Source organism: Myodes glareolus, chromosome 2 (genome assembly GCF_982192425.1).
Source record: "Myodes glareolus chromosome 2, mMyoGla1.1, whole genome shotgun sequence".
In the NCBI taxonomy this organism is placed as follows: domain Eukaryota; kingdom Metazoa; phylum Chordata; class Mammalia; order Rodentia; family Cricetidae; genus Myodes; species Myodes glareolus.
In genome coordinates, this window is record NC_142027.1 from 70611722 (window position 1) to 70624961 (window position 13240).

At 43.1% G+C, this 13240-nt stretch overlaps 1 protein-coding gene across 1 annotated transcript in view; it reads left to right on the forward strand.

Moving 5' to 3' along the window:
• The first annotated feature begins 3843 nt into the window (after positions 1-3843).
• The window catches only part of Lsg1 (large 60S subunit nuclear export GTPase 1), a 28812-nt gene continuing 19415 nt past the window's right edge, over positions 3844-13240 (forward strand). Inside the window, exons 1-5 of the mRNA XM_048453969.3 lie at positions 3844-4004; positions 5708-5834; positions 9913-10033; positions 10597-10683; positions 11642-11728. Coding sequence (XP_048309926.2) covers positions 3906-4004; positions 5708-5834; positions 9913-10033; positions 10597-10683; positions 11642-11728 — 521 coding nt within the window. The 5' untranslated portion in view covers positions 3844-3905. The remainder of the gene's footprint in view (positions 4005-5707; positions 5835-9912; positions 10034-10596; positions 10684-11641; positions 11729-13240) is intronic.

Sequence of the window (13240 nt, forward strand, 5' to 3'; positions counted from 1 at the left end):
TGCCATGGCACACACATACATGTACACACCACCCACACACACTAGCAATAAATGTTTTAAGTTATTTTCATGATCTATAGGCATAGATACAATTCACAGAGGATCCTATAGCTGTTATATGCTATATATGCTATATATACTATGTAGAGAATATCCTATAGCATAGGAGATATAATCAAAACAAGAATCTCTTGATAGTTTTCCATGCTTGTACAGTTTACACAAGCAGGCAATCAATGTTTAATTGCAATGACTCAATCATCAATAATAAGCACCAATAAATGTCTGCAAAATTATTTAAACTCACTGGCATGTGAGAATCCACCCATTTCCAACCAAGATAAACTGAGAACAACAGATAATAGGAGGGAGTTTCCCTACTGATTCATTGACACTTTGCAAAGATGAGCAGAATTTAGTTTCAAAACTCTCAGGCTTACGCAAACTGCTTTACTGTTCCTGAACGAGAGGTGTAGAAAGTGAGCGATGGACGACGGCACTCTAGGCTGGCCTTGGGAAAATGTCAGCCACTGACACATTTTGGGCAAACAGGTGATAAAACTAAAATAGAAGCCGATCGGCTTTCCTGCTCCCTCCCCTGACAGAAGTGAGAAGCAGGAGCTCAGCAGTGTGGAGCCAGATTGCTGAAAGCTATTCCCAGATTTCTTTCTGGCTGTGAGTACCGAGACTTGTAACTACATTTGTTCAGATGAGGTAAATCACCTATTATGCAACACCATGACCGAGGAGCACTCCCTGTGCTGCTGTTTGGAAGGCAGATACAGGCTTCCGACCCCAAATCAATGCAGCCTTCTCCAGGAATCAGCCTCTCCGAAAATCCTCGTTTCCGTGGAAGAGCTTAGCTCTGGGAATTGAGATGATCTAGCAAGTCTTCAGATGGAAGTCTGGTAGTGGAGCATTTCCGGTGGCATGACAAAGCAGTGGGCGTTTGGCTGGGCTGTGTTGTTCCCTGAAGTGTGTGGGTGGAATGGCTCCTGCAGTCAGAGGGCAGGGACCTGGGCTGATTCATCCCCACAACAACTCCCTCCTTCTGGCAGCAGCCAGCACCTTGTTCAATCCCTCATCACCGTGATCTCCTCTCCTTTCATATTTGCACTTTGTTCTTCTGGATCTGGGTACTGTCCTCTTGCCTCATCAACACCCTCAATTACTTACCTCTTTGCTCTTGTTCCTGAGCAATTATCTAGCTGGGTTCTCATTTATATTGATCAGTTGGGCTGTATTGAGGGGGGGTGTAATTAAGCTGTGCCAAACTGGTATCTCCACAAACTACTAGATAATGATCTTACAAAATTATTTCGTTTATTACATTTGAGGGACAAAAATTATAGCCACCATTTTAGTTGTTTTGTTTTGACACAGGGTCTCACGATGTAGTAGTCCTGGCTGGCCTGGTATTCTCCATGCAGACTAGGCTGTCCTCGAACTCATTGAGCATTGTGTTGTAGGGTGCGGAGTTCTTAGAAAAGGCTGTGCTTTATTGTTCATCAGCTTAGAATAGTTGCTGCTAATTAATCTTACAATGTGGATGCTCTTTGGCATTCCCCAACAAATCTTGATTGAATTTTCACTTTGACTTATTCTCTCAAGATATTTTAGAGCCCTTAAAAGAGTGGCATTAGGACTGGAGAGATATTTTAGCCATTAAAAGGCTAGGCTTGGGCTGGAGAGATGGCTCAGAGGTTAAGGATGCTGACTGTTCTTCCAGAGGTCCTGAGTTCAATTCCCAGCAACCACATGGTGGCTCGCAACCATCTACAATGAGATCAGGTGCCCTCTTCTGGCATGCAGTCATACATGGAGGCAGCACACTGTATTGTATACATAATAAATAAAATCTTTAAAAAAAATCTAGGCTCACAACCAAAAATTTAAGAGTGATGTTAGAAACCCAAAGCGGCTGGGCACAGTGGTAAGTGTCTATAATTCCAATCACTTGGGAGGCAGAAGCAGGAAGATCTGAGTTTGAGGTTAACCTAGATTATGAAGTGTGAATCTGTCTTCAAACAAACAAACAAACAAATAAAAAAAACCAAGAGTGTTCGCTTTTTCGAAAGCTCTGGAAAAGGAAACTAAGGTGAAGCATTGAGTTACTGACTGAACTCTAGGAATGAGATAACCGTTTTCTCTACACTGTCTATTATTGTTGCCTTTATTAACGTGTATAATCCTTTTCATTTTCTTGAGTTAGGGTGATCTTTAACAATGCCAGGGGCTCTCGCTAATTCTATCCAGGTGTCTTCTCCTTACCTTCTTGATGGAGATTGTGTTCAGAGATTTTACAGTCATGCTTCTAAGATTGGGATAGAGAAATCATGTTCTTCTCAGAGAAAAGCATTCCTTCTCTGGTGTGTTAGCGCTGCCTTTCCCAATGCCTTTCAAACCTCTACTGGGTTTGTCAGCTCCCCTAAGTTCCCTCCAGTTAAGGAATGTCCAGTGAAGATACAGCACACAAAAAGGAGGTGACAAAGAGTCAGAAGTGGGTGAGTGATGTGGCCCCAATTCTGCCTGCTGTGAATGACCTCTAGTTAGTTTACTGAAGTGACTTCATCGGCACCAGAAAGGAATGGGCAGCTCTTGCTACTTAAAGTGTGGTCTGTGAGCCTTTCACATCCTTGTTACCTGGAAACTAGGTAGAATCAGAGACCCTGACCCAGCGCTTATCAATCAATCAACCTGCTAAGGAGACTTTTGTGTCCATTCAAGTTGGAAAAGTACTAGGCTTCTTGATTCTTACGATTTTTCTTTATTATTTTAACTGACAAATACAGTCATATTTTAATGTTAGACATAGCTCAGTCAAGCAAGTTAACACAATGAGTTATCTTGATCCTATGACTTCCACAATACATGTTTACCCCAAGTCCTCTCAATAATTTATGGAAAAGTAACAAGATTTGGTTTGATACCTGACACTGCATATCTTTGATCTATAGCCAGTGCAAACATCTGTCAGATCAGCACATTGTAGTGGTCTCCCTAGCAATAAGTTGTTCTGCACACACATGGCTATAAACTGATGGGCGGGATGGGCGGAGAGGAGGAGAGGGAGGGAAGAGGTAGTTCAAGACAGGGTTTCTTCTCAGCCTCCCACGTGCTGGGGTTACAGGTGTGTGTCACCATGCCTGGCTTAAACTGACTTTTTATATTCCCATTATAAGGAAAGCTGACGACCGGTGGAGGCCACTAAATATCTATTAGTGGAGCCAGCTCACTATTTTCGCTTTAATTTTAATGATAGGAAAATATTGATACAACTCTCACTGAAACGGGTAAATATATTTGCTCTTCAAAAAGCGGAAGGGTGCTGTCGGCTTCCAGTCTCATCTTTCAAGTTCTAGAAGTGGTTTTCAACTGCTCATTTCAAAATCTCAACGAGGCGGGAACTTTTCTCCCCGCTTCACAGCTATAGAATGCTAGGAAAACAAAAACTAATTTAATTACTGAGCCTCCTGCCACCTAGAGTCACAGAGGCACCCTACACCCGAGTCCCTTCCTCCGCCAGACGAAAGCGGCAGCAGGGAAGGTGGAGTTAGTCCTGTGAACTGGAGCGGGCATAGTTTCTAGTTGTCCCAGTTTCCCACCGAACTTTAAACACTGACGTACAAATCTGGAATGTACCATTCTCTTAAGTAGGTCGGCCCATCCAAAATTGAATAAGAAAGTCCCCAGAACAACTTTAACACTTCTTATCTATATTATTTTCAAACTCGATATCTACCAAAATCATTCTGAAACAAATCTAAAAGTCTTTCCATTCCCCCAGCTCAACTTCGGACCAGAGCTACTTGGACTCGTTCATACGTCACTTCCTGATTTAGAGCCAGGGAAACCGGAAACCTCACGCGCAGTGAGGAGGGTATTCGTACCACTGCAGAGTTGTTATGGGCCGGAGGAGAGCACAGGGTAGTGGGTCTCTGGGCCGGGTACTTATCCGGCATCAGACTCAGCGAAGCCGCAGCCACCGTCATACTGACTCCTGGGTAAGAAAATCCTTACTATCCGTATCCTTTCCGTCTCGTTCTGGAAGCCTCCACGCTACAAAAGTTAGAGCAGAGTCACGCCTGAACAGGATTTCGAAGCGGGTCCTAGCAAGGCGCAGGGCACAGAGGGACTAGCGTGTGATGAGGTAGGAATGAAGACGTGTACAGCCTTTCACGTCGGAATGTTTGCCTATGTTTGATAAGTTCTATCCCAAGGTTTAGCTCACGAAAATAACGTTGTCTCTAGGAGTTTGGGGAAGGGCGTAGTAGCAAAATGAAATGAAAGCCGGGCGGCGGTGGCGAATGCCTTTAATCCCAGCACTCGGGAGGCAGAGGCAGGTGGATCTCTGTGAGTTTGAGGCCAACCTCGTCTACAAGAGCTAGTTCCAGACAGGCTACAAAGCTACAAAAAAACACTGTCTCGAACACACACACACACACACACACACACACAGTAAATGAAGTATAGAGATTACTTTAATCGCAGCACTCAGGAAGCAGAGATAGGCAGATCTCTGTGAGTTTAAGGCCAGCCTGGTCTACATAATGAGTTGAAGGCCCACCATGGCTACTGTCTTTTTTTAAAAAAAAAAATAATAAATGAAGTGGTTGATTTTTGTTTATTGTTCTAGTTGTCATTTTTATTCTCCAGAATATTCGAAAAAAATGGTGTTTTCTTTAAGATCTTGTGCTGAATTTGTTTGTCCCCGGTGCTAATTTGACTGCATGTCTGTCACACTATCCCAGGTTTCAAACAGTCAATCTGAGGAATACACACATGCTTCTCAGTATTCAAGTCTGGACATCTACTCAGTAGTCATTTAACTGACCTTGTGGTGACTTTTTAGTGTAGTACCCTTTGGGGAGTTGTGGGGTGGTTGAATCTAAATGGTTTTTTTTTTTTTTAATTCTAATCTGTATCCTGACTTGTATAAATTCTAAGCTTTTGATTTTAATTTCTTTTTTAAACTGTTTGTACCTGTATGTAACTGTATGTAAGCATTTACCAGGATGGTAGTTAGCAAACTCTGGGTTGTATGAGAAAATCAACTTCATCGTTTGCACCTAGATCTTTTTAATGGTCATCCCAGCCAATCCAGTCTTCCAGCCTTTGGGGGTTTGGAGGTGGAGGAGACTAGGGGGAAGTGGGGAGTAGATCTCTACACAGTTCAGGATGGCACTTAGACCTGTGGCCTCTGTATCTCCTGACCCTGTGGTGACAGCTTGCACCACCACGCTTGGCTTAAAATACCCTTCTCATAAGTCCCTATGGAAACTTTTGGCGACTGACTGGCAGAGTCAAGATAGTCTGGATTCTAGTTCCTACCTCTCTTCTGTAGACAAATTAAGTAGGTTTTACCTTCTTAAACCTCAGTTTCCTAAATAGTAAAATGAAGATGTAATAAAATTCACTTCCAAGGAGTCAGGGATGAAATTGAATGATGTAAGGGAAGTGCCCTTGCCTGAGGTAAGGAAGTGTTCGTTTAAAATATTTGATCTGGGGTTTTGCATTGCTGGTGACAGCAAAGGGTAAGTATCCTGCTGAGTGTGGCCCAGCCTACCTAGTGTTAGTTATTCGTAGTGTACATTCCAGAAGAGTCAAAGCACCCCAGGACACAGACCAGTACCGGGAACGTTTAGAGCTATTCGGATGCCAAGAGCAGAGGAGAGCTGCTTCAGTCTGTGCCGTGTTTCACCTGCAGCTGCACACGAGTGAACTCAACGATGGCTATGACTGGGGCCGTCTCAATCTGCAGTCGGTGACGGAACAGAGCTCCCTTGACGACTTCCTCGCCACTGCAGAGCTTGCAGGGACTGAGTTCGTAGCTGGTAAGTGGCTCATTACCTGGTGCGTGCAACACTGGTCACTGCCGTCTTGCTCCCTTCATATGAACAGGCTTTCCTTAATCCAAAGTCAGGGTGGGAAAGTTCCATGCTTCAAAGGCAAAGTCCACACTGGTTTTTAAATTCAGCCATAGAGAACACTTCAGATGCCAGGTGTGGTGGCGCACGCCTTGAGCCCCAGAACTCTGGAGGCAGAAGCAGGCGGATCTCTATGAATTTCAGACCAGCCAAGTTTATGCTGTAAGACCAGGCACCTGGTACATACTCCCTGCTGTGTGTGTGTGTGTGTGTGTGTGTGTGTGTGTGTTCTAAGCACTTAAAAGAGTAACTGATAAAAAGTGTTGTAAGTTATTTCTCTTACTGTTATGAATGGCTGGCTGCTTAGCAAGTCATTCATTTGTTCAAAATGCGTTTATTTGGCACCAGTTACTCTCAAACATTGACCTGGCTACTCAGAATAGTGTTAAAAGATAATTTTATGTCTTTAAAATGTTCTTTTATACGTTTTGAAAGAAGTCTATAGAAAACAATGGACTGTAAAAGATGGAGCTCATAATAGCTTCTATCTGGCAGAAGATTGATAAGTAGGTAATAGGCCAGGAGATAGCCATTCATAGTAGTACAAACTTGTAATTCCAGCGCTTGGGCGAGCTAATGCAAGAGGATTTCCCTAACTTTGAGGCCAGCTTGGGCTACAAATAGTAAACTCCTAGCTTGGGCTATATAGCAAAACCCTATCTTCAAACAGAAATTAAACAGGTAGCGAGAGCATCCAGACAAGTTGTGAACTAGCAGTGTGCTTTATTCAGAAATTGTTATGGGTTTGGTGTTGCTGGTGCAGGGGACTAGCTGTAATGAGCACAGACATCAGGGGGGTGGGCAAAGGCCAGATTCCAGGGAGGATAGAAGTTTTAGCACGTGTTGCCTTTTCCTATAGAATGCAAAAGCAGAATGTCACTGAGTTTGATACTAGCCTGGTCTACATACTTAATTCCAGATTATCCAGGGCTGCGTTGTGAGACCTTGTCTTTAAAGGGGGGAGGAGGGTTGTGAAGGGTTCCTTTATAGGTGTTTTAAGTAATAACATGATTTCAGAAGTTGTTCTCTATTGTGTTTTGTTGGCGGGGGTGGGGGGTGAGCAGGGTTTGTTTTGGTTTGAGGGTTTTTGTATGGGGAGACAGTAGTCATGTTCCTACCTCCTAACTTTATACAGTTGTGGTGCACAATGTGTCCTAATATTCACACACAGTGTATAGGTGGTGACTTTCAGGCTGACCGACAGATCCATCACTATACGCAGTTCTTTTGTGTGGTAAGGTAGTCTACGCTCTTGGTAGCTTCAAGTGGACAATACACTGTTCCTAGGTGAGGTCGCCATGCTGGCCGTGAGCTGTCTGGAGCTCCTCCTGCCTCATTCATTTGCACTCTGATGATCTCCCTCCTGTTTCTTCCCCATAACACCGTCCACTCCTGCTTGTACATGCTCCACCTTTTCAGTTGTACATTCTTGTGAGGTCACTGCTGCTCTTTGCCTGGCTTATTTCCATTAGTGTAATGCTCATCCGCGTTATTACACATGTCAAGATTTTCTGTCTGTTAAGGCTGAGAAATCCTCTTTTGTACATGTATACAGTTTGTTCCTCAGTACAATCAATCAATTGTCCCTCAAAACCTGTAGAAATAGTTACAGCATACTCACCCCACCCCAACACAGGTTCTTAATTCCCTTATTTAAAAATGTCATAGCATTTTATAGAACCTCTACATCGCCTCCTGTATGGTGTGTGTGTGTGTGTGTGTGTGTGTGTGTGTGTGTGTACGTGCGTGCGTGTGTGCATGTGTGTGTGTGTGTGTGAAGGGGAGAGGTGTCTGGGTGTTTTACTGCATGTATATCTGCACCAGATCTGTGCGTGGCTGTCTCAGCCCTTATTTCTTTTACTTTTTTTTTTTTTAATGAAGATATGGTTTTCACTATAGTACAAGCCAGCCTTGGGCTTGCTGTGTAACCCAGTCTTACCCCAAGCTTGTGATCCTCCTGTCTCACCATCCTAAGTGCTGGAATTATAAGCATGTGCCGCCACCTTGGCCCTATATTTAATTTTTTGAGGAACCTTTTTCTGTTTTCCGTAATTGCTGTACAAGACTTGAGTGTTCTAAAAGTTGCCTGGTGGTTTTAAGAAAGAAAGATGAATTCGGAGACATGTCTTAGTCAAATAAAGAAGCAAGTCAGAACTGGAGAAAGAAATGTGGACAGAATGTTGGGTACAAGAATGAGCCAGGCCTGCTGGACAAAGCTGGCAAAGAGTAAGGAGCTGAGAGTAAACTATTGGGCTTTCCCCTGTCACAGTTCCTCACCCACTGCCGTCGATGACCTCACAAAGACTGTTAGGCAGATGTTGGTGAGGCTGTGGAGAAATCAGAACCAATCCATCGTTTGCTAGATAGTGCAGCTTCTTTCAAAGCTATGTTGGCAGTTTCTCAAAAGGTGAAAATGTGATCCAGCAGTTTCCCTATTGGATATATACCCAAGATAACCAAAATCATGTCTACATAAATACTTGGACATGGATATTCTTAGTTGTATCATTTGCCATTAAAAAGCAAAATGAAAGCACCCTGATCTCCTTTAGCTAATGATTAGATAAACAAGATGTGACACTCATATACAGTTGAGTATTTGACCATGAAAAGAGGGGAATCTGTACCATGTGGACAGTGCCATTCAGGACCTTTTAAAACATTCTGAACTGGGGATATAACTCAGTGGTAGAGCACTTGCCAAGCATATGCAAAGTCCTGAGTTCAGTGATCAGCACCAGGAAAAACTAAAAACATGATTCTACTTATATGAAAAGTCCAGAATAGGCATATTTACAAAGCCAGAATAGAGAATGGGAAGTACCTGCTAATGGACAAACATTTCTCTTTGAGATTCTCTTTGAATGTGGATTACCTCCATAAAGCTGAATTTTTAAAAGGCTCTTAGTACCTTTTGCCAGACCATTTTATTGTGGTTTTAGGTGGGTGAACGAGAAAGAATGAGGATGAAAGAATCATGGATTATGTTATATGGGTTGAAAAACAGCACACACTTTTAATCCCAGTAAGGAAAGTGGATCTCTCTGAGTTGGACCAGATTGTCTTCATAGTGAGTCCAGTACAGCCAGTGCTACACAGTGAGACCCTGTCCCTCTGAAAAGATGATTGTTGGGTTTGCAGGATGAGTTAGGAGCTAGAAGTGTACATCGTGAACCAGCATGCCGCTTCTCCGAGAATGCTCTGAGGGGTTCTTCTCCTGTTACTAGGCAGCAATTACTCAGAGACCTTGTTCATAAACACACTCCTGGCTGTTCTTCTGGAACCTCTAATTCAGCAAGTGAGGTCTAGACCAAAGAATTTCCATTTGTAACAAAGGCGCAGAAAGTGTTGCAACTGACTGGGAAAGTGTGGGAGTTGATGCTCTGTCAGCACGAAGACTACGTGTTTAATTCAAGGGATTGAATTCTAGGACTTGGAGTGGCAGAGAGAAGGTTGGAGGTGGGTCGGAGGGAAGGTTTACAGGGAGAGCTTCCTTTGCAGTTGTGTGGTTTTTACTGAATCTTTATAACCCTTTGCCATTGTGACTGTTGCTATTTCCATGAAGTCCGTTCACCACATAGACTTATAACATAGTACCCAAAGAAGTCAGCTTTTGGGGAGTTTTAGTGAGGTAGTAAAGATCTCTTTTTCTTGTGAAGTTATCTCTGTAGAAAAATTAATTTAGAAATTAACCTAAGAAAGCTTAAGTTCTGTTTTAAGGAGTAGTTAGTATTCAAGCTTATCAAAATGATCAGCATTCAGTATTTTAAATTACCTTTTTTGGATTTTGAGTCAGAATCTCAAGACTAGCCTTAAACTCAGTTTGAATTCCTGAACTGGTCCTCCTGCCCCACTCACAAGTGCTGGGACCACAGGTGTGTACCACTCCTCCCGTCATCCACTAGGCAGGCGCTGCAGCAACTGAGGTGCTTCCTCAGCCTCTGAACTGCATCTTGACTAATAGCGCTTTTCTTTTCGTGAACAGAGAAGCTTAATATCAAATTTGTGCTCCCTGAGGCTAGAACTGGACTGTTATCTTTTGAGGAGAGCCAGAGAATTAAGAAACTCCATGAAGAAAACAGGCAGTTCTTGTGTATACCAAGGAGGTAAGTTGAACAAGAATTTAGATCATTAGAAGACATAGGACGGGCCAGGTGGTGGTGGCGCACGCCTTTAATCCTAGCACTTGGGAGGCAGAGACAGGCAGCTCTCCTAGTTCGAGGTCAGCCTGATCTACAGAGTGAGTTCCAGGACAGCCAGAGCTACAGAGAGAAACCCTGTCTCAACACCCCTGTCCCCTGAAAAAGGTTGACATAGAATGGGGCTGCAGGGATGCCTCAGTGGTTAAGAGCTGACTGTTCCTCTAAAGGACCAAACTCAATTCGCAGCTCACAACTTTCTATAATTCCAGTTCTGGGGCATGTGATACCCTCTTCTAGCCCCTCAAGCCCGGCACCAGGCACACACACGGTGCACAGACATACATGCAGGCAAAAACAGTCACAAACATAAAATAAGTTATTTTTTTTAAAAAAGAAGACATAACCACTGAATATATTCTTAGTAGTTCATAATTTTCCTGCTTCCTTCTCAACTGCCATTTATATCCAAATTCTCTTTTTATTTTGGTATTATATATAAAATTTCTTCCTTTCTGTGATTGTTTCAGACCAAATTGGGACAGAAGAACTAGCCCAGAAGAACTGAAACAGGCAGAGAAAGATAACTTCCTAAAATGGAGACGCCAGCTTGTCCGGTGAGTACTGGACTCTGAAGATTTGCCTGGAAGCCCTGGGTTTGGACATTTTATCTTGTGTTGCCATTTGCCTCCTGAAATTTTGATTCTTTTAAAGGGGAAATACTGGGGCTAGTGAGATAGCTTAGCAGGTAGAAGCACCTGCCAAGCTTGATGAACTGAGTTCAGTTCTCAGGACCCACATGGTGGAAGGAAAGAACCAACTCCCGCAAGTTGTCTGTTGACCTATAAACATGCATACAAAATAAATAAAGTGCATTTTTGGGTGCAGGGGGGTGGTGGTGTCTATTACAAGTGGATTTTGGTGTGTATATAGACAGCATTGGTGGGTGCAGGGGCAACTGTGCACAAAGGTACTTAGTGGTTATTCTGCTCCATTCCTAGTCTTTTCTTACTATTTTATGTGTGTGTGTTTGCCTGAGTATGTGTGTATGTACCATGTGCATACATTGCCAGCAGAGGTCTGAAGAGGGCATCAGATCCCTGGAACCAGAGTTGTAAGTGGTGTGAGCTGCCATGCACATTCTCTGCAGGAGCAGCTGGTGTTCTTAACTCCTAAGCCGTCTGTCTGGCCCCTCTTAGGGGGCCCTCTGAGCATTCTTCCGTGAGAGTTGTGGGCAAGAACCGTCTGCAGTATAAGGATATAATTTGGATTTGGTGGAACTCTTATATTGACTCAATAATAAATACATTAGAATAATTGGACAGAGCCTGGTGTAGGCCTGCAATTCCAAGGCCTTCCTAGGCTACAAGAAAAGTAAGAGGAGGGCTGGGATGTGGCTGAGTGGTAGAGCACTTGGTTGGCACGTGCAAATCTTGGGTATAATCCCAGTATCATAAACAACATAATAATTTGCAGTATTTATATGTCTTTTTAATGTAATGAATTTGAGTGTGTATAATTCTTTAAAAACTATTATGATCAGATAGAGATGTAACCTTCTCATTCTAAAGCCAGGCTAGAAGAGGAACAAAAGTTGATATTGACTCCCTTTGAAAGAAATTTGGACTTTTGGCGCCAGCTCTGGAGGGTCATTGAGAGAAGGTGAGTAGTAATGATTTCCATGTTTAATGAAGACATTGCAGTGATGTGACTGAGCCCAGTGTTGACATGTGCTCCCAGCTCTGGATCCAGCAGGAGCAAGATTAAGTTACACAATGGGCTATTGAAATCTATGAAAACAAGACAGTGGCCCTGGCTAAACTAGAAACAATCACAAAATTAAACCAAAAGCCTAAATCTGGGAAAGGGAAGTGTTTATAGGCTGGGGTGGAGCTAAGAGAGGGAGAGAGAACATGAAAGCCGGGCAGTGATGGTGCATGCCTTTAGTCTGAGCACTCAAGAGGCAGAGGCAGCCCTGGTCTACAAGAGCTACTTCCAGAACAGGCTCCAAAGCTACGGAGAAACCCTGTCTCAAAAAACTAAAGCAACAAAAAACTGAAAATATAATATTATATTTTATTTAAATTGTAATGGCTTGGGGGCTGGAGAGATGGCTCAGTGGTTAAGAGCATTGCCTGCTCTTCCAAAGGTCCTGAGTTCAACTCCCAGCAACCACATGGTGGCTCACAACCATCTGAAATGAGGTCTGGTGCCCTCTTCTGGCCGCAGACATACACACAGACATACCATTGCATATATAATAAATAAATAAATAAATAAATAAATAAATAAATAAATAAATAAATAAAATTGTAGTGGCTTTTTTAGGTCTGAGGAAGTAATTGAGTTTTAGAATACTAACCTAGGTGTGTAAATTCCTAAGATTATTCTTCAGTGCCAACGGAGGTGGGTGTGTGCAGTTATTAGATGAGTACATTTGACAGGTGTGTAAGAATAGTGATAGTGCTGGAAAGATGGCTCAACACTCAGGACACTTGTTGGACTTACAGAAGACCTGGGTTCAGTTCCCAGCACCACATGGCAGCTCACAAATGTCTAACTCCAATTCCACTGGAGCCAGCACCTTCTCCTGGCCTCCAAGGCAGCACACATAAAATAAAAATAAGTAAGTCTTAAAATAAGTAAATAATAAATGTTTGTATGAGGTGAATTCTAGAGCACCCGTGGTTACTTCAGTAAATATGCATTGAGTTCCTCTTGGTAATATGGAAAACAGGCGCCGAAAAGCGCAGCTTCAGAGGTGTGTGCTGTGAGGGAGACTGCTCGGCCACGCTCCAGGGACACGTGGAGGAGTGAAATGCAGTCCTTAAACTCAACACGTGGCACCTAGTGAGAGACCAGGGCAGTATAAGTGTAGAGAGAGGGGAGAAAGCGTGATTGCTAAGGATTGAGGACAAACAAGGTGTGGTTTTATTTTTGTTTGGGTACAGGTTTTTTCTGTGTAATCCTGGCTTTCCTGGAACTCATTTTGTAGACCAGGCTGACCTCAACTTCAGAGATCTGCCTGCCTCTGCCTCCTGAGTGCTGGGATTAAAGTCGTGCATCACCACACCCGACCCAAGTGACTATTTTTTAAATGTTTTTTTGTTGTTGTTGTTGTCGTTCATTTGTTTTTTGATGAGTTGGGGTGGAAGGAAGACTCATTCCTTCCCA